We start from the raw sequence: 21,842 nt of genomic DNA on the forward strand, positions 1-21,842 counted from the left end.
TGCTTCAGCCCAGGCATCAGCAGAAAAAAGAGAGGTAGAAGGAGGAGGTGGAGGAGTCAGTGACCCCATGGATTTTGTCTTCTTCAAATAGAGTTCTACTCCCCTGCAAAAGTGATGTCATGCCATTTCTTATCAGTGGTATCACTTTTGCCTCAGCAAAGCAGGAGACTAGGATTTGATCCCTGGGTTGGGAAGATCCCAGGGAGAAGGGAATGCTACCTACTCCAGTATTCTTGCCTGAAGAATCTCATGGATAGAGGACCCTGATGTGCTATAGTCCATGGGGTCACAAAGAGTTGGACATGACTGACTGACTAACACACACATACTAAATAGAATCAAATCATTAGATCCAGACCACATTTAAGGGCAGAAAATCACATGGAGATAACTCATGTGGGTGGGTCTCCCTGGTGGTGCTAGCAGCAAAGAACTCACCTGCTAGTGTAGGAGACCTAAAAGATGTGGGTTTGATCCCTGGGTTTTAGAGATTCCCTGGAGGAGGGCATGGCAACACATTCCAGTATTCTTGCCTGGAGAATCCCATAGACTGAGGAGTCTGACAGGCAACAGTCCATAGGGTCACATAGAGTCAGACATGACTGAAGACACTTAGCACACACACAACTCATGTGAAGGTTGCCTACCATATGCATTTTCTCAGCAACTAAAGAAGTCTCGTGGCTCAGTTGGTAAAGAATCCACCTGCAATGCGGGAGACCTGGATTTGATCTCTCAGTTGGGAAGATCCCCTGGAGAAGGACATGGCAACCCACTGCAGTATTCTGTCTTGGAGAATCCCCATGGACAGAGGAGCCTGGCGGGCTACAGTCCATGGGGTTGCAGAGTCAGACATGACTGAGTGACTAAGCACACACGCACAAAGACAAGTGTCTCTAAAAGTGAAGAGAGTTTAGAGGCTGTATTACTTTATCACTGCTGCTAAGTCGCTTCAATCGTGTCCGACTCTTTGCCACACCTATGGACTCTAGTCTACCAGGTTCCTCTGTCCATGTCATTCCCCAGGCAAGAATACTGGAGTGGGTTGCCATTTCCTCCTCCAGGCGATCTTCCTGACCCAGGGATTGAACCCAAATCTCTAAGTATTCTGCAGGTGGGTTCTTTACCACTAGTTCCACTTGGGAACCCCATTACTTAATCACTAAGCCTGAAAATTTTGTGAGAAAGACAATGATCTGGTTGAATTCATTAAGAATACAAGCAAAAGACAAAGTGCTGTAAGAAAAAATAATTATTTAAGTATTTTTATTATCAAAATACTATGTTTTATTTTTAAAAAATAAAAAAAAATTTGAAAGCATAAGCATAGTATGTCACATCATAGGAATTATCATTTGAGCTGAGTCTTTAAAAGATGGAGAAGATATGAAAAAGGTGGAGAGGAGGGAGTTCTAGGTGGAGAAAACATCTTTAGCAAAGACAGAATGGTATCAAATCTCATGTTTGGATGAAAAATTACAAGTAGGGTAGTACAGTGGGTGTCCAGAGTATGTAGAGGAGGGTAAAGAAAATACATTCAGAAAGGAAGCCTGAGCTCCCCTCTCTGAAAGACTTTATCATAGAGTATTCTATTGTCAGCTGCAGTCACCATGCTGTGCATTCCAGTCCTAGGACTGAGTTATTTATAACTGGAAGTCTGTATGTTTTGATCACATTCACCTTTATGCATACCTATGCTTTTGCTTCAAGCAACCATTTCAAGATCAACACTTGTACACCTAAATTAATATAATGTTATATGTCATTTATGGGCTTCCCAAGTGGCTCAAAGAATCTGCCTGCCAAGCTGGAGATGTGGATTTAATCGCTGGATCAGGAAGATTCCCCCAGAGAAGGAAAGGGCAACCCTTTCTAGTATTCTTGCTGGAGAATTCTATGGAAAAAGGAGCTTGGCAGGCTATAGTCCATTGGGTCACAGGGAGCTGGACATGACTTAGTAACTAAACTACCACCACCATATGTCATTATTAATATATCCCCATTTTTTAGAAAAAAAAAAAAAAGGCAAAGAAAGTCAGAGGCCTTGTCAAACAGAGCCTTAAATGCACATAGAGAAACTGAGAAGTTTTTAGGTGTGTTTTGAGTCCATCCTATTTTCTGTTGTTTCCATCAATACTAAATGTTTCTAGCTCAGCATATATCCAGAGAGGCATATTTCACTTCCCCAAATTCCCCAAGGTAGTTACACCAGGGACCCGCATTTTCTGTAAATCAGCACTGTCTGGGTTACACTGTATCAACTGAGGTTTATGTCACGAGACTCAAGCAACAGGACTCTGGATTCTCTGCAGTGCTTGAGCAGGAGACATTTCTTTCTAATTTGTCTAGTCTTTTGTTCTGAGTGTTGTAAGTCATGTGTGCCTTTATTGAGAGTAAATAAAGAGGTTGGCCCTCTCATTTCTACTACTGTTCTTCAACTTCTCAACTCTCACCTGCATCAGAGTCAACTGTTAGAGTGTTCCTGGACCCCGTTCAAGACATACTGAATCAGAATTTCTGGGATTATCACCAAGAAATCTCCACCTTAAAAATAATAGCCAGGTCACTGGATGGATACTGATGTTGAAACCAAATGCCTAATTTTCTAGTGTTTTAAATATTAGCATGGATTTGGGAAATAAAGCAGTTTAATGTTGCTATGAAAACATATACTTCTATGAAGACATGTACTTACTCAGAGAGCCTAGATGACTTGAGGGCTGAAGAAAACCATTCGTTTCAATTCTGGCTTGGATCTATTGCATTTTCCCTCTAATTGCCTTTCTTTTACTCTCCATGAGTGCCTTACTTTACATTTATGAGTCCAGGTAGTTTATCTACCATTTAACATTGTCCTTTTTCCCTAAGAAGTGTATGAAACTATCAATATTTTGTATTCTTAAAGAAAGGTAACTTTGATTTATATCAGTATTGACAACATTTCTGTAGTGTGTGTAATACAGACAAATATTTCATAATTTAATGAATTACTTGTAAATACTTAACCATTCATAAAGCCTTCAATGTGTTGTATACATGATGATAATAATTATTAATGCCAATATACTCATGCATTTAATTTAAAAATGATACCAATTTTCTCATAATTGTATGATGTGTAAATATAATAGAATCCAAATTTGTGATAATTTATATTTTATTGTAAGTTTTCAACTGCTTATGAGTGCCCTGCTATAATCAAGTTAACTTAGGAGTAGTTTAAACCACTAAAATTGCTCTATCAGAATTATATACACAACTGTGTCAGGCTTTTGTTTCCTTAATTAGCATCTGATTTTTCTCTGGAAATTAAAACTACATGAGAAGCTTGTCACCTAAAGGTTGAAATTTGAATAAAATGATATTTTAGATATGCACAGAAAAGTTTTAACTTCAGCTATCAAAATTGGAATTAAAAAATTGTATTTTTACATTGAAAATATTTTTGCATTGTCAATGTTACTTTATTGGCATTATGGACTATATTGTATTTCACCTATTTGCATAGGGATCCTCTCAGATGTGAACTTCTTAGTAGCCAGGGCTTTATCTTATACATCTTTGATATATATGGCTTACCATACCCTCTAGAACATTTGAATATATGCACAATTAATGAATAATTTGTGAGTAGCTTGAGATGTGAGTTCAATCCCTTGGTGGAGAAGATCCCCTGGAGGAGGAAATGGCAACCCACTCCAGTATTCTTGCCCTGGAAAATCTCATGGACAGAGTAGCCTGGTGGGCTACAGTCCATGGGGTCACAAAGAGTCAGACATAGTGACTAACCAATAACCCAACAAAACAAGCTTTATCAGCATCCCATCCTGCTGATCTGGGCCTTGGATTTCCTGATGAGTTGTTCCTTCTCAGCCTCTGTGTTCACATAGAATATGTGGGGTATGGGGTAGCTGGAATGGACCAGACGCTGGGAACAGGCATAATGAAATTCAGAGGAAGACCTGACAGTTCACCTGCGATAGACACCAGCACCCCAAGAAGCAGGCAAGGGTGCAGATGGACAGGAAGTCAAGGATCTGCGTGGCCTCTGGCTTGACCACACCTTGTCCATACTGATGTCACATGTGATGCCTCGACTGTCCTGCTTGCTCTCAAAGTCTGGGTTTTGAAGTGAGGCCAGACGCTGACTTGGACCTAAGAGTCCTGAGAGTCACTGTGATCTCCCTCAGCAGTTGATGGGGAAGGAGACCTCCAGAAACGCTCACCAGCTTCCTTAGCTTTGCTGGCCAATCTCACAGGCCAGGCTCCATGTCCCAGCAGGGGCCTGCCCAGCTTGACTCACAGCTGCAGTTGGTGGGCTTAGAGCCCCTGTGAGTCAGGACAGAGTGACATATGACTCTGAAGGATAGTGACATATGACTCTGAAGGATGGTGACTTCACTCCAGGAGGCCTGGTGACTGTGGGAGCTGACAGCTGCATCAAACTCCATGGAAGCAGAAGCCTTGCTTGATGTGTCTGCAGACCTGGGACAAGTGGGAGCTCCCCCTAACTCAACAACAATGCCCTGGAGGAAAGCTCCTGCAAGACTTCTGGAAAAGAATACCGTTTCCAACATCATGGCCACTGTGCCCTGTAGGGCCCATTGCAGCTGTAACCCTAGTTGAAAAGCTTATTTCCTTTTAATATGCATTTTGATATTTCTTATCATTGGAATTGGTTACCTATGGCTTCATAATAGATCATGATAAAACATTTTGGGGTCAGGAATTCTAAAAAGTGAAAGTCACCCAGAAGGGTCTGCCTCTTTGCCACCCCCATGAACTGTGGCCTGTCAGGCTCCTCTGTCCGTGGAATTCTCCAGGCAAGAATATTGGAGTGGGTTGCCATTTCCTTCTCTAGGGGATCTTCCTAACCCAGGGATCAAACCCAGGTCTCCTGATTTGCAGGCAGATAGAGTCTTAACCATCTGAGCCACCAGGGAAGCCCTTAATGCATTCTGAAAGAGTTTGTCTTAATATCTGCCCCCAGGAAGTCTAGAAGACTTGACAGCTGAGGGCTGGAATCTCTGGGAAGCTCTTGTATTTCTGAAGCCCAAAGGCTTTGAAACTTTTTGCTTTCTTCAGCTAAATAAACTCCAAATAAGAGGGGACACCCTGGTGGTCCAGATGGTAAAGAATCTGCCTGCAATGCAGGAAACCTGGCTTCTATCCCTGCATCAGGAAGGTCCCCATCCCATGGAGAAGAGCATGGCAACCCACTCCAGTATTCTGGCCTGGAAAATCCTATGGACAGAGGACCCTGGCGGGCTACAGGTCATAGGGTCACAAAGAGTCAAACATGACTGAGTGATTCACAATTTCAAGGAGTGGTATTGATCTTCCCCAGACGCTCAGTGGTAAAGAAAGTGCCACCAATGCAGGAGATGCCAGTTCAATCCCTGGGTCAGAAAGATCCCCTGGAGAAGGAAATAACAACCCACTCCAGGATTCTTGCCTGGAAAATTCCATGAACAGAGGAGCCTGAAGGGCTACAGTCCATCATGTTGCAAAAGAGTTGGACACAACTTAGAGACTAAAACAAAAACAAGAAGTGCTGTTAGTCTTATCAATAAAGCATAAATGTTGGAGGTTCATTCATGTTGTTTAAGCACATATCACTGTTTTGTTTCCTGTTTTTATTATATAATTTTATTGTATGGGTAGGTTACTATTAATCTATTCACCAAAAGATAGACATTTGAATTGTTCCCAGTTTGAGGCCCTATGCATAATACCTCCATGAACATATGTATACAGGTTTTCTGTGGATGTTCCTTTCATCCTCTTAGGTAGATATCTAGTAGCGGAATTGTTGTCTTATAAATTCACATTCAGTGTTTAATTCTTGAGCTTCCTTTGTGACTCAGATGGTAAAGAACCCGCCTGCAATGCAGGAGACCTGGGTTCGATGCCTGGGTTGGGAAGATCCCCTGGTGAAGGGAAAGGCTACCCACTCTAGTATTCTGGCCTGGAGAATTCCATGGACTGTATAGACCACGGGTCACAAAGCGTTACAACTGAGAGAATCTTACTTCACATGTCAGTGTTTAAAGAAAGTTTCAACCTATTTTCTAAAGTGAACTTTACAGCTTTATATTTCCACCAGCAGTCCTTTCTATCAGGAATCCCTTTTATTTCTCTGAGAAATGATTTGTCAATTTCTGTTTATAATTCCTACCTTTATTTTGCTAAATTTATTCCTAAATATTTTATTATCTTTGACTCTATTGTGACTTGAATTTTTTATCAATTCTTTTTTTTTTCTAGTATACAGATATACAGTAGCCATTTTTAATACTGTTCTTGATGTACTCCCCTGATTATACCTATAAGTTTTTTTGTGGATATTTTAGAGTTTGCAACCTACAGGGTCTTGACATTTTTTGATAATTTTTTTTTTTCTTTTCAATCTGAATACTTTTAAATTTTATTTTTATTTGGTTGCACTAAATAAATCCTCAAGTGCAATGGTGAATATGTGGTAAGAACATACACTCTTGCCATATGCTCAATATTAGAAAGAAATTATTTGGCCTCTCACCATTGAATATAATGCTGGCTATGGGCTTCTTTAGCATAGATAGACTACGTCAAATTGAGGATGTTGCCTTTTATGCATTATTCGTTGAGGACCTTTTTTTTTTTAAAATCATGAATGGATAACATTTTGTCAAATGCTAATGCTGAGTCTATCAAAATGCTTATGCAATTTTTTGTTCTTTCTTCTATTAATATGATATATCACATTAATTATAATACTATTAGATGTTAAACTAACTTTACATCCCTAGGATAAATGATATTTGGTCATTATATATTAGCTTTATAATATGCTTCTGGGATTGACTGCTAATATATTTTTAAGCAATTTTTATATCTGTGTTTATGAGGTTAATCCATGCTTTTTTCCCCCTGATATTTTTGATTAACTTTTGGTACGAAGAATAAGCTGGTAAGTGTTTTTCTCCTCTATTTTCTGAAGGAGTTTATGAAGAATTGATATTATGTGGTCTATAAATAGTTGCTAGACTTTCCCAGTGAAGCCATGTGGGCATGACTTTTTCTTGGTTGGGAGATTTTTTATTAAAGCTTAACTTTCCCCACTTGCCTTAGATCTATTAAGATCTTCTAGTTCATTTTGATGCTAGTGACAAAGAGCTTGCCCACCAATGGAGGAGACATAAGAGATGTGGGTTTAATTCCTGGGTCAGGAAGATTCCCTGGAGGAGGGCATGGCAACTCACTCCAGGATTCTTGCCTGGAGAATATCAAGGACAGAGGAGCCTGGAGGGCTACAGTCCATAAGGTGTCAGAGTCAAACATGACTGAAGTGACTTAGCACGCACATATGTGACAATATATGTCCTTCTAGGAGTTTGTCCAGTTTATCTATGTTGACTGAACTTTTGGAATAAATTTAAAATATCATTTTATAATATGCATTTCACTTATGGTATTTCGCTTCTCCTTTATTCTTGATTTTTATAATTTAGCCTTATTTTTTTTTCTTGGTTTAAGTTGTACTTTAAAATGTTAAGGCAGTTCTAATTTAAATTGGCTCAAAAAGTTATGGGATTTGATCAAGATATCATGAAGAGTAAAGAAAAAAGATTTAGCAAAACGGTCTTGAAGGCCTGAGGGACAAAATAGAATGAGTGAATGATTATCTTAACTGACCACAAAACTATTAATAAGTTGGCTATTCAATATAAGCAATATTAATCAATGATAATTGGAGTTTGAATGGCTTGACTACTGGGAACACAGCAATTAATTGTGTAAGGTTTTGAGTATTTAATATTTACTAAGTTCATATTTCAATTGACTTTATAATTGCTCATTGATAACTAGTTTCTAATATGGAAGGGATTTGGATAGTAATGTTTATGCCAAATCAAGTTTAAAGAAATGCCATCACTGTTGTTTCAAAGATGAGAAGAGTCACAAAAGAAATTTCATCACTTTACCATTCCATTTAGTGAATTACATACATGAATCAAAAAATTTCTGTATTACTCTAATAAAAATATTCCCTTGTGAAAAGGTCAGTTCTTAACTGAATACAGTAGTTGTCAAAGATAAATGTTGCTGCTTACCTAACCAGATTTACAAATAGAAGGTGACATTTTTAAACCTTTAATCATAAGAAGTTTTACAAAAATACAATAGAAGAGTTATAGATTGAAAACTATAAACCCATAACTCTTTTTGGACAGTATGGATAACCCATCTTTGGTGCTGTTACAGTTTTTCCTCTGTTCTTATTTGGGCATTTATTTTGTAATTGCATGTATCTCTGTGGCACAGTCTGTTGGAGCATTTAGTCGCTAACCAAAAGGTTGGGGGGTTCAAATCCACTCAGGGAAGCCTTCCTCTCTGCACCTTTTCAGGAAGTACTCAAAGGCTTTGTGGTTGTTTCTACTCTGCATCCTTTCCGTGAAAGGCCAAAAAAGTCTCCTCTACTTCTACCCTCCTGTCCCAAGAATGAGTACAACTAACAACTGTATTGGAGAAGGCAATGGCACTCCACTCCAGTACTCTTGCCTGGAAAATCCCATGGATGGAGGAGCCTGGTAGGCTGCAGCCCATGGGGTCACGAAGAGTCAGAAGCTTACTGAGCGACCTCACTTTCACTTTTCACTTTCATGCATTGGAGAAGGAAATGGCAGCCCACTCCAGTGTTCTTGCCTGGAGAATCCCAGGGACTGCGGAGCCTGGTGGGCTGCCGTCTGTGGGGTCGCGCAGAGTCAGACACGACTGAAGCGACTTAGCAGCAACAACAGCAACTGTATCTCTTCACATTTTTCCTTTCTGTGCATGTTATAAAGCCCAGTATCTACTGTTATGTTAGGGGCTTCCCTGTTGGCTCAGATGGTAAGGAATCTGCCTGCTATGCATGAGACCAGGGTTTTGATCCCTGGACAGGAAGATCCCCTGGAGGAGGGCATGGCAACCCACTCCAGTATTCTTGCCTAGAGAATTCCATGGTCAGAGGAGCCTGGCAGGCTATACAGTCCACGGGGTCACAAAATCAAACATGACTAACACATATTTTGTAATTGCCACAGTGATGCTTAGTCACATTTATTATATGGTGGTTCTAAAAGTCCTATAGTGCACAGGAAAATTTCACACAACAAAATATTTGGCTTTAGCTGAGATGGCTGGATGGGATCACTGACTCAATGGACATGAGTTTGGGTGAACTTTGGAAGTTGGTGATGGACAGGGAGGCCTGAGTGCTACAATTCATGAGGTCGCAAAGAGTCAGACACAACTGAGTGACTGAACTGAACTGAAAATACCAAAAGCTCGTCTTTGAGAAACACTTTTAATAATAAGATATTATAATAGTGATTATATTTTGAGGCACATTACTCATTGGGGCAGATGTAAAATCTATATTCCAGGAGGATAAATATTTAAAACTACCAAAACAGACTTTCTCATGGGTAAAAATCAATTCAAATTAATAACATGTTTATACATTATAAACGCAAGTCAGTATTATAAATATAATTGGGAGAGAAATCTTGTCCCATCCTCACAGTAACTTATTAAACATTCCATTTCTCCTCCTTTTATGTTATCTGTGCCTGAACTGGTATACGACGATGGATTTCACTTTGTCATATATGAATATGTGAACATTTCTTAAGCTACTGCTGACGATGCTTTTTATTTCTTTAAATCAGTTTCAGCATAACAGAATATTGTAGGCTTGTCAGAATCTATCATGTGGTAAGATTTATATGCATTCTTTAAAAGCATCCAGACAGAGATCTAAAAACGCCAATACTGTGAATCTTCAGTGGCGTTGCAGACGAAGAATCTAACACAATAACAAATCATTAAAAAAGTGGAGTGAACATAATACTTGGATTTCCATAGTCCTAAGTTTGGATATTAACTCCCCATTCCTTTAGATGTGTGACTTTGGAGTAGATACTTCAACAACCTGGGGTACCTTATCCATCTGTTCCTAGGATGTTTTAAGCTTCTTGTGCCTCTCGTGGTTGGGAGACTGTAAACAATTCACAAGCTGTAAAAAGTCTGGGGGAACCTGTCAGGCAAGCTAGAGAGTTATCAGAGGGGGTTTTAAGCTGAGACATTCTTTTGCAGGAGATTGAAGCCCTGAATTAACTTTTTCCAGAGAGTGTCAGAAAAGTAGAAAAGCACAATACAATAAGGCAGGCATATTCTTATTTTCTGGGGGGTACATGCTCAGGAAATACCAGGGGGAAAACCTGAGGCCTAATTCGCCTTATCCATCAGGCCCCTGCTGCATGACCTTGTCATGGGTGGGATTCCTCACGCTGGCTCCCGGCACATCTGTAAAGTTTCATTGGGTAAAATAAATAAATTGAAAAATATCCATTGTGTTATCCTTATTTGTTGAATTATGCCTGGTCTTCTTCAGCAAAGGACAGAGGAGTTAGTACCATACCGCAGATTGGGACTAAAACTCATGATGGGATTTTGACAGAGACAGTTTTACAAAGCAATATTTTTTGACACTGTAGGAAGGAAATGCTGTTAACTTTGTCCTTTCTCATCATCAGCGAATAATTTTAGGGTGCATCCTAACTGTCCATAATGTCTTATTTCTACTTCCTTAAGTTTATTTTAATTTTCATCTATAAAAAGTCACCTTTCCTTCACATTCCTTGTAACTTGTCATCTTTTTAGGGGGGATCAGTTTGAGAAAGTTATTTAAATATGTAGATGATACTACTGAATAAAGTTATAGACACACTTATAAAAGCATATGTTTTAGTCAATGAAAAAGATCACTGTTTAGTGAAGACTGGTCTTGTTAACTCACTCTGGTTTGATGGCTGCACTTCTGATGAAACATGAGCTAAACAGTTGTCCTTAACTTTGAGGGTGATTTTCAAGGATAAATTCTTGTGTAGTGCACTGCTGGTTCTCTGACAGTGAGAGAGGGAGAGTGCCCATATTCATCTTTTTATCATTTATACTTGACACAATGCCTCAGTTTCCCATAAAGAAAAAGTCATCTGGATTCCATAAGAATGCTGATTTTCAAATGTTAATGATATTCACTATAAAAGCAATGATTGAACAGATTGTGTAATCATCTTTTCTCCTTGTTTGTTTTTAACAGGTAACCCATTGTTAACCAGCAGAGTCAACATATTAATTAATGTCCTAGATGTCAATGAATTTCCTCCAGAAATATCTGTGCCATATGAGACAGCTGTGTGTGAAAATGCCAAACCAGGACAGGTATCTTATCAATGTTGTTATTTAAGATTTTATAAAGACCTGCTCTATGCATGTGTTTTAGGTTATGAGACCATGCATGCATATAGACATGGATTGCATGTCTTCATAAAATAAACCATAAATGGTAGCATTTTCTTTTGAATTAATGGCATGTGTTGCATGTGGAATTATTACCACATGGGATAAAAATGATGATGGCCTAGTGAATATATTCTGTATAACTAACAGTTCTAAGATTGCACATTCTGTTATTTTCTGGAGACTATGAAATTTCCAAAACACTTGTGACTGCAAGCCCAGTAAGCAAAAACTTTGGACTCTAGTCTTCTGTGATATTTCTTGCTTTGTTCACATGCTTTTATGAAGGGGTGCATAGATACTCTTAAGCACATGAAGAAAGGAAAACTTTTTCTGGTGGCCTTGAATAGAACATCTGGGTTATTCAAAATATCTGAATTACATTTTCTTGCTAAGTATTACTCTGGAGGGAGGTTCTGGGAGGAGAGCATAAGAGGAAGGACCACATTGTTAATGAAAGTTCCCGTCAAAATCCTAGCATTTATGTGGGTAATGGTGAGTAGCCAGCTTTTTTATAAACGCTATTATAAAGGACTTCCCTGGTGGCTCGAATGGTAAAAAATCTGCCTGCAGTGAAGATGACCTGGGTTCGATCCGTGGGTCAGGAAGATTCCCTGGAGAAGGGAATGGCTACCCAGTCTAGTAATCTTGCCTCTAGAATTCCATAGGCAAAGGAGCTACAGTTCATGGGGTTGCAAAGAGTAGGACATGACTGAGCAACTAACACTTTCACTTTCATAAGTGAATGAATGGAGCTATGATGTAATATGATTAATAGGAACCAGGGATGAGCAGATGGTAAGAGTGTGTTATGCAATAAGAATGTAATTAATCCAATATTGCGTACCTAGGTTCCAAAAGAAAAATCCATCTCTATGCTTTGGTTTGATGTCTATTTCAATTTCTTTTGCATAGAATAACTTTAACTACTTATTTAAGTAAATTTGAAGTATCAATTCTTACTTGCGGAAATATCTTAATATTTGAAACTGTATTTTTATTAAAAATATCCTTCTTTATTATCTAGTATTTGCTTCCATTTGAATGTCTTCTACTGCTTCATAGAATATTTCTCACATGGCTCTAGTCATGTGATGTTCACTAGCCTTATGCATATTTGATTAATATTAAATACATTTTAAAAGTTATCATTCACACTTGTTTGTTTCTGGTGCCTGGTATTTGTATGAGAAGAGTGGCTACAATTTTTTAAAAATACTTTTATTGGAGTATAGTTGATTTACAGTATTGAGTTAGTTTCAGGTGTACTGAAAATTGAATCAGTTATACATAGATGCATATCCATTCTTTTTCAGACTCTTTTCTCATATTGGTTATTATAGAATATAGAGTTCCCTATGCTATACAATAGGTCCTTATTAGTTATATATTTAGCTTGTATTTGCTAATCCTAGATTCCAAGTGGCTACCATTTTTATCAGTGTACATACAGAATGTTCCCATCAGTACAGAAACTTCTAGGGGACTGTGTTGCTCTATTACTTCTTTTGATAATTTGGAGAAAATTCCCTGGTAGTTCAGATGGTAAAGAATGTGCCTTCATTGCAGACTCGGGTTCAATCCCTGGTTCGAGAAGATCCCCTGGAGAAGGGAATGGCAACTCACTCCAGTATTCTTGCCTGGATAATTCCATGGAATGAGGAACCTGATGGGCTACAGTCCATGCGGTCATAAAGAGTTGGGCATGACTGAGCAACTAACACATTCATTTCACTAACTTTATTACAGGATGACTTATTTAATCATAATTCCCAAGTGATAAATTTGTACCTTTAACTTTAAATGAACGCATAAATATATTTATATATCAGATTAGTTCAGTCACTCAGTTGTGTCTGACTCTTTGTGACCCCATGAATTGAAGCACGCCGGGCCTCCCTATCCATCACCAACTCCCGGAGTTCACTCAAACTCATGTCCATTGAGTAGGTGATGCCATCCAACCATCTCATCCTCTGTCGTCCCCTTCTCCTACTTGCCCCAATACCTTCCAGCATCAGAGTCTTTTCCAATGAGTCAACCCTTCGCATGAGGTGGCCAAAGTATTGAAGTTTCAGCTTTAGCATCAATCCTTCCAAAGAATACCCAGGACTGATCTTTAGAATGGACTGGAGGGATCTCCTTTCAATCCAAGGAACTCTCAAGAGTCTTCTCCAACACCACAATTCAAAAGCATCAATTCTTCGGCGCTCAGCTTTCTTCAAAGTCCAATTCTCAGATCCATACATGACCACTGGAAAAACCATAGCCTTGACTAGATGGACGTTTGTTGGCAAAGTAATATCTCTGCTTTTGAATATGCTATCTAGGTTGGTCATAACTTTCCTTCAAAGGAGTAAGTGTCTTTTAATTTCATGGCTACAACCACCATCTGCATTGATTTTGGAGCCCCCCAAAAATAAAGTCTGACACTGTTTCCCCATCTATTTCCCATGAAATGATGGGACCAGATGCCATGATCTTAGTTTTCCAAATGTTGAGTTTTAAGCCAACTTTTTCATTCTCCCCTTTCACTTTCATCAAGAGGCTTTTTAGTTCCTCTTCACTTTCTGCCATAAGGGTGGTGTCATGTGCATATCTGAGGTTATTGAAATTTCTGTGGGATATCTTAATTCCAGCTTGTGCTTCTTCCAGCCCAGCATTTCTAATGATGTACTCTGCATATAAGTTAAATAAGCAGGGTGACAATATACAGCCTTGACATACTCCTTTTCCTATTTGGAACCAGTCTGTTGTTCCATGTTCAGTTCTAACTGCTGCTTCCTGACCTGCTTACAGGTTTCTCAAGAGGCAGGTTAGGTGGTCTGTTATTCCCATCTCTTTCAGAATTTTCCACAGTTTATTGTGATCCACACAGTCAAAGGCTTTGGCATAGTCACTAAAGCAGAAATAGATGTTTTTCTGGAACTCTCTTGCTTTTTCCATGATCCAGCGGATGTTGGCAATTTGATCTCTGGTTCCCCTGCCTTTTCTAAAACCAGCTTCAACATCAGGAAGTTCATGGTTCACGTATTGCTGAAGCCTAGTTTGCAGAATTCTGAGCATTACTTTACTAGTGTGTGAGATGACTGCAATTGAGCATTCTTTGGTATTGCCTTTCTTTGGGATTGGAATGAAAACTGACCTTTTCCAGTCCTGTGGCCACTGCTGAGTTTTCCAAATTTCCTGGCATGGGTGCAGCACTTTCACAGGATCTTTCAGGATTTGAAATAGCTCAACTGGAATTCCATCACCTCCACTAGCTTTGTTCTTACTGATACTTTCTAAGGCCCGCTTGACTTCACATTCCAGGATGTCTGGCTCTAGGTGAGTGATCACACCATTGTGATTATCTTGGTCGTGAATATCTTTTTTGTACAGTTCTTCTGTGTATTCTTGCCACCTCTTAATATCTTCTGCTTCTGTTAAGTCCATATCATTTCTGTCTTTTATTGAGCCCATCTTTGCATGAAATGTTCCCTTGGTTTCTCTAATTTTCTTGAACTGACCTCTAGTCTTTCCCATCTGTTGTTTTCCTCTATTTCTTGATCACTGAGGAAGGCTTTGTTATCTCTCCTTGCTATTCTTTGGAACTCGGCATTCAGATGCTTATATCTTTCCTTTTCTCCTTCGGTTTTCACTCCTCTTCTTTTCACAGCTATTCATAAGGCCTCCTCAGACAGCCATTTTGCTTTTTTGCATTTCTTTTCCGTGGGGATGGTCTTGATCCCTGTCTCCTGTACAATGTCATGAACCTCTGTCCATAGTACATCAGGTACTCTCTCTATCATATCTAGTCCTTTAAAGCTATTTCTCACTTCTACTGTATAATCATAAGGAATTTGATTTAGGTCTTACCTGAATGGTCTAGTGATTTTCCCTACTTCTTCAATTTAAGTCTGAATTTGGCAATAAAGAGTTCATGATCTGAGCCACAGTCAGCTCCTGGTCTTATTTTTCTGACTGTATAGAGCTTCTCTATCTTTGGCTGCAAAGAACATATTTAATCTGATTTCGGGGTTGACCATCTGGTGATGTCCATGTGTAGAGTCTTGTGTTGTTGGATGAGAGTGTTTGCTATGACCAGTGCGTTCTCTTGGCAAAACTCTATTAGCCTTTGCCCTGCTTCATTCCATTTCCAAGGCCAAATTTTCCTGTTATCCTGGGTGTTTCTTGACTTCCTACTTTTGCATTCCAGTCCGCTATAATGAATAGGACATCTTTTTTGGGTGTTAGTTCTAAAAGGTCTTATAGGTCTTCATAGAACCATTCAACTTCATCTTCTTCAGCATTACTGGTTGGGGCATAGGGTTGGATTACTGTGATATTGAATGGTTTGCCTTGGAAATGAACAGAGATCATTCTGTCGTTTTTGAGACTGCATCCAAGTACTGCATTCCGGACTCTTGTTGACCATGATGGCTACTCCATTTCTTCTAAGGGATTCCTGCCCATAGTAGTAGATATAATGGTCATCTAAGTTAAATTTACCCATTCCAGTCCATTTTAGTTCACTGATTCCTAGAAAGTCGACGTTCACTCTTGCCATCTCTTGTTTGACCACTTCCAATTTGCCTTGATTCATGGACCTGACATTTCAGGTTCCTATGCAATATTGCTCTTAATAGCATCGGACCTTGCTTCTATCACCAGTCACATCCACAGCTGGGTATTGTTTTTGCTTTGGCTCCATCCTTTCATTCTTTCTGGAATTATTTCTCCACTGATCTCCAGTAACATATTGGGCATCTACTGACCTGGGGAGTTCCTCTTTCAGTATCTTATCATTTTGCCTTTTCATACTGTTCATGGGGTTCTCAAGGCAAGAATACTGAAGTGGCTTGCCATGCCCTTCTCCAGTGGACCACGTTATGTCAGACCTCTCCACCATGACCCGCCTGTATTGGGTGGCCCCACACAGCATGGCTTAGTTTCATTGAGTTAGACAAGGCCGTGGTCTGTGTGATTAGACTGAGTAGTTTTCTGTGATTATGGTTTGTTTGTCTGCCTTCTGATGCCTCTCACAACACCTACCGTCTTACTTGGGTTTCTCTTACTTTGGACATGTGGTATCTCTTCTTGGCTACTCCCGCAAGGCGCAGCTGCTGCTTCTTACCTTGGATGAGGCATATCTCCTCACAGCCGCCCCTCCTGACCTTGAACATGAAATAGCTCCTCTTGGCCCTCCTGTGCCCGCACAGCCACTGCTCCTTGGACGTGGAGTTTATATATATATATATATATATATGTATGTATATATAGTTAAATGCTTTTTCCCTTATAATGCAGGCAAAATTTATGCTGGATTTCATTATTTGCAAAGTTATAAGAGGCTTCCCGGGTGATACAGTGGTAAAGAATTCACCTGCCAGTGTAAGAGACAAAAGAGACATAGGTTAGATCCTTGGGTTCGGAAGATTTTCTAGAGTAGTAAATGGCAATCCACTCCAGTATTCTTGCCTTCAAATGCCATGGACTAAGGAATTTGGTGGGCTATGGTCCAGGGGTCATAAAAGAGTTTGAAACAACTGAGCAACTGAACACACAGACAAAAAGTAAAAGAAGTTTACCAAAATTTGACAACTTAGAAGTATTTACTATTTTCCAGATCCTTCCACCTGCCCCTCAAATCTCGTCCTTTATTTTTAGGTAATGACAGACATTGATTATACCATAGCAATCAGAATCATGTAATGCACCAATTGAAAGGCTTTTGGAAATAGAACTCTAATGTTTCTGTGTTTCTCTAATAAATTAAAAAATTGGGACTAGTAGAAGTTATTAGAGATAACTTTATTTTTGTATACTCAGACAAAGTGGTAAGAAATCTGTGGGGTCGCTGAAATCTGTTTTTCCTAATAATTATATGTCAAGCATTTTGTGTTCTTTTGGGCCACTGTGCTTAGTCGCTCAGTTGTGTCCAACTATTTGCAATCCCATGGACTGCAGCCTGTCAGGCTCCTGTGTCCATGGGAACTCTCTAGGCAAAAATGCTAGAGTGGGTCGCCATGCCCTCCTCTAGGGGATCTTCCCAACCCAGGGGTGGAACCCAGGTCTCCCACATTGCAGGTGGATTCTTTACTGACTGAGCCACCAGGGAAGCCCTTTTGGGCCACATTTACAAATGAAATATAACCCTGGAATATGAGAAATGCAGTATATGAGCATTTTCTGCTTTTGATCCCAGCCATCCTAAGGGTCTAGAAACTATGCATCAATTCAGTTCAGTCACTCAGCCATGTCTGACTCTTTGCGACCCCAAGAATCGCAGCACGCCAGGCCTCCCTGTCCATCACCAATTCCCAGAGTTCACTCAGATTCATGTCCATCGAGTCAGTGATGCCATCCAGCCATCTCATCCTCTGTCATCCCCTTCTCCTCCAGCCCCCAATCCCTCCCAGCATCAAAGTCTTCCAATGAGTCAACTCTTCACATGAGGTGGCCAAATTACTGGAGCTTCAGCTTTAGCATCATACCTTCCAAAGAAATCCCAGGGTTGATCTCCTTCAGAATGGATTGGTTGGATCTTCCTGCAGTCCAAGGGACTCTCAAGAGTCTTCTCCAGCACCACAGTTCAAAAGGATCAATTCTTCAGGGCTCAGCCTTCTTCACAGTCCAACTCTCACATCCATACATGACCACAGGAAAAACCATACCCTTGACTAGACAGACCTTAGTCGGCAAAGTAATGTCTCTGCTTTTGAATATGATACCTAGGTTGGTCATAACTTTTCTTCCAAGGAGTAAGCGTCTTTTAATTTCAAGGCTGCAATCACCATCGGCAGTGATTTTGGAGCCCCCCAAAATAAAGTCTGACACTGTTTCCACTGTTTCCCCATCTATTTCCCATGGAGTGATGGGACCAAATGCCATGATCTTCGTTTTCTGAATGTTGAGCTTTAAGCCAACTTTTTTACTCTCTTCTTTCATTTTCATCAAGAGGATTTTAGCTCCTCTTCACTTTCTGCCATAAGGGTGGTGTCATCTGCATGTCTGAGGTTATTGATATTTCTCCCGGCAATCTTGATTCCAGCTTGTGTTTCTTCCAGTCCAGCGTTTCTCATGATGTACTCTGCATATAATTAGAATAAGCCGGGTGACAATATACAGCCTTGGCATACTCTTCCTATTTGGAACCAGTCTGAGGAACTATCTTTTTTGGATTGTATAACAACTTAATATACATATATATGTATGTATATATGCCTTATCTATCTATCTCTGTGCCTGTTTCTACCTATCAAAATAAGAGAAAAGATGATTCTACATAAGTCAATAGTGATTTATATGATGAATCAATGCAGTATTGGCCTAAGTATTTCCTTAGGACAATAACTCTCAAGTGTCAATTCCAGATCATTGCCAGTTTATACCAAAAGGTCACCTCTGTATGCTATTTTAAAAGATTTTTTTGTTGTGAAATTATTTTCTTCATAAAAATTGATGTTGATGGATTATAAAAAAGATAATTATGCTAGTTGATAGCAAAGGAAAACAAAACGTGGCAAATTAATTCCCAAATAATTTAAAGAAATTTTATGGATGATATATAGTGATCTGGGTACATGGTTTTATTTGAGGAAAATTGAAGCTTTACAGGGTCTGCGTGGTAATTATTAGGCTAAATTGCCATATTCCACAATTTGGCTTTTGGGGTTGAATCCATGATAATTCTAAAGGCTAAATAGATCCTGGGTGAATCACAGTAAAACTTGTTGCTGTTTACTTGCTAAGTCATGCCCATATCCGACTCTTTGCAACCTCATGGACTGTAGCCTACCAGGCTACTCTGTTCATGGGATTTCCCAGGCAAGAATACTGGATTGGGTTGTCATTTCCTTCTCCAGGAAATCTTCCTGACCTGGAGATCAAACCTGTGTCTCCTGCACTTCAGGCGGGTGCTTTACCATCTGTGTTACTAAGGAAGCCGACTTTACTCACCTGGAAACCCCCACAGTAAAATAGGCAACTGAAATTATCATTAGAGATTCCATGATCAAATTAAAAATTACCTAGTACTGAACTTGAAATCCCAGTATTTATGTTGTGTACTTGTGTGTGGTCCTGTTTGTGCCCACCAAAACACACAGCTATATAGAAGGCAGATAACAGTCATAAGTCTGAGTTTTAACCATGGGATAAAAACAAATAGGGGCAAATAACTCTCATGTTTAGTGGCATCAATCTAAGTGCACAGGATTATCTAAGTTCTTCCTCTGACAAATTCAAATTTAGTCTAAGAATGTGTCACCTAAGCAGCACACTGCCTTCCTCTTCTGCACACATGTCCTGCAATTTCTTCCTGATGCAAAGTCATTGCATATATTAATAAATAAATACCTCAAAGCCATTTGTATTTGTTTATTTACACGGTGAATTATCAGTTTCATAGCTTGGCTCTTGAAAGTTAATCACCAAATTCCTAAGGGCATCTCATTAAAGTATTAGAATTTTAACTGTTTAGATATACCACTTTCGGGAGCAATTTAGGAAAATTTATGAAACAAAGTTGGTCACGATTACTTCTTAAAAAAAAAAAAAAAAAAGAAAAAACTCCAAGAAAACATAATTTATATTTTCACCCACTGGGCGGTGGGGGACATAACAACAAAGCAGATCTACGTCCTCTGCTTCTTTCTCACCATTTTACTTTATTTATGAAGATAAAACTCGTTCTCACAAACATAATGATACTAATTTTTTTTTCCTTGAAAGGACTTTTAAATAATCAGAGATTTTGTCTCCAGTATTTTCATATTTAGGCTGGAAAGAATTTATTTTGTCTAATTTAAAATGCAAGCAAAAAAAATAAAAAATAAAAATAAAAAAATAAAATGCAACCAAATACATTTTAATTTATTTTTATTATTAGTGAGAATTTTCAACATTGTTATTCTCTTTAGTTATGTGGACATCGATTTAGAATTAGTCCATACCCTGTAATTGTACCTGCCACTATTAACTCTAAATATTTTACTGTTTATAAAAGTATTTGCAAGTGATTGGCCCAATGATATAAATTCTAAAAATGTCATTTTGGTTTCCTTGCATGTTTCATTAAATATATGTATTAGCCTGGTATGTAGAGTTTCCTTTGAAATCAGTGACTGATTTCAGGTCTGATCTCAACTTTGTTTCAGATAATTCAGATAGTCAGTGCTGCAGACCGAGATCTTTCACCTGCTGGACAGCAGTTCTCCTTTAAATTATCACCTGAAGCTGCCATCAAACCAAATTTTACAGTTCGTGACTTCAGAAGTAAGTTTAACCACATAAAAATTTAGCTTTTATCAGGCAATTTTGTAAAAAGACACAAAGGTAGAAATCAATGCTCTTCCTAAAGTACTCAACTTCTTAAAATATAGAAATCTATATATGAGAAATACAAAATTTATGACTAACAGTAAACTGTTTAATAACCTATATAGACTATATCTAATGAGGCAAGTTACTTCCGTTTATAATGGGGGTATTCCCTTAATGAGTCAGACAACTAATATACTGTCTGGGAAATTACTTTTCATGTTTTAAATATATCATTTTTTTTACATGCACTGCTCGTGCATAACAAGTAATTATTTTATTTGTATGACACATGGTATGGTGCAGGCTTTTTAGTGAAAATAATACAAGTTTTCACTCCTACTGCAATACAACCTAAAGGGCAGATTCTCAATACATTAAAGTATACTTTAATAATTTCAACTTCATAGTTAACATAAATTAACCTCTTTCTTGTTTTATTAAATAAGATGATGTAATGCAAATCCTTTTACACAGTGCCTAGAACCTATTACCTTTAATATAATTTTAGCTACCAGCTCTGTCATCATAACTAACTTACATATCTACCACCATTGCTACTACCATCACTGTTACTATTTTTTTCTTTTTTACTGTTACTAATATTATTATATCTGCTGTTATTAAAATCACTACAAAAATACAAAGGACACTGGATTAAATGCATTAAGGCTGGCAACTGATCATCTGTTCTCACTTTAGTTAACCTGTCTATAAGCCATTTAAAGAGTTTATAACTTAAACCCAATGACCTGAGTAGTTTTTGAAAGGTTTACATGAGAGCATTTTAGCAGATCAGAATGGATCCAGTGTAGAAAACAATAGAGGAAGACAAGACTATACTTGATACTATTGAAGAAAATGAATGAAAGTGTCTTGAATTAGAGGCATGGTTGTGAGGATGGAGGTTAGTGACTTGGAAGATAGAATACATAAGCTTGTTGCTAAATCTCCTAGATTCAATGTAAAAATGATGAAGAAAACTAATAAGACTTGCAGACCATTGGCTTGGGCAACTAAGTAGATAGTTATGTTATTCAGGAATCAGAGTATTGACTGTTTTCCACCATTTTATATGTGCTGGAGAATCTATATTTGGTTACTCATAATAACATAAATCAGATCATCTTTGTCTCATGATATAGTATATTCTCATGATCTAAACATGTATTTGCCACTCATTCCATTTACCATATCCCCATTTTATCTTG

The 21,842-nt window shown here is 38.6% G+C and overlaps 1 protein-coding gene across 1 annotated transcript in view; it reads left to right on the plus strand.

Annotated features, from left to right (window-relative positions):
* CDH12 (cadherin 12) overlaps positions 1-21,842 on the plus strand; it is a 234,760-nt gene that overhangs the window by 206,646 nt on the left and 6,272 nt on the right. The window contains exons 8-9 of the mRNA XM_018065476.1: positions 11,129-11,250; positions 20,469-20,586. Of these exons, the coding sequence (XP_017920965.1) occupies positions 11,129-11,250; positions 20,469-20,586 (240 nt within the window). The remainder of the gene's footprint in view (positions 1-11,128; positions 11,251-20,468; positions 20,587-21,842) is intronic.

The sequence above is a fragment of the Capra hircus genome, chromosome 20 (assembly GCF_001704415.2).
Source record: "Capra hircus breed San Clemente chromosome 20, ASM170441v1, whole genome shotgun sequence".
NCBI lineage: Eukaryota > Metazoa > Chordata > Mammalia > Artiodactyla > Bovidae > Capra > Capra hircus.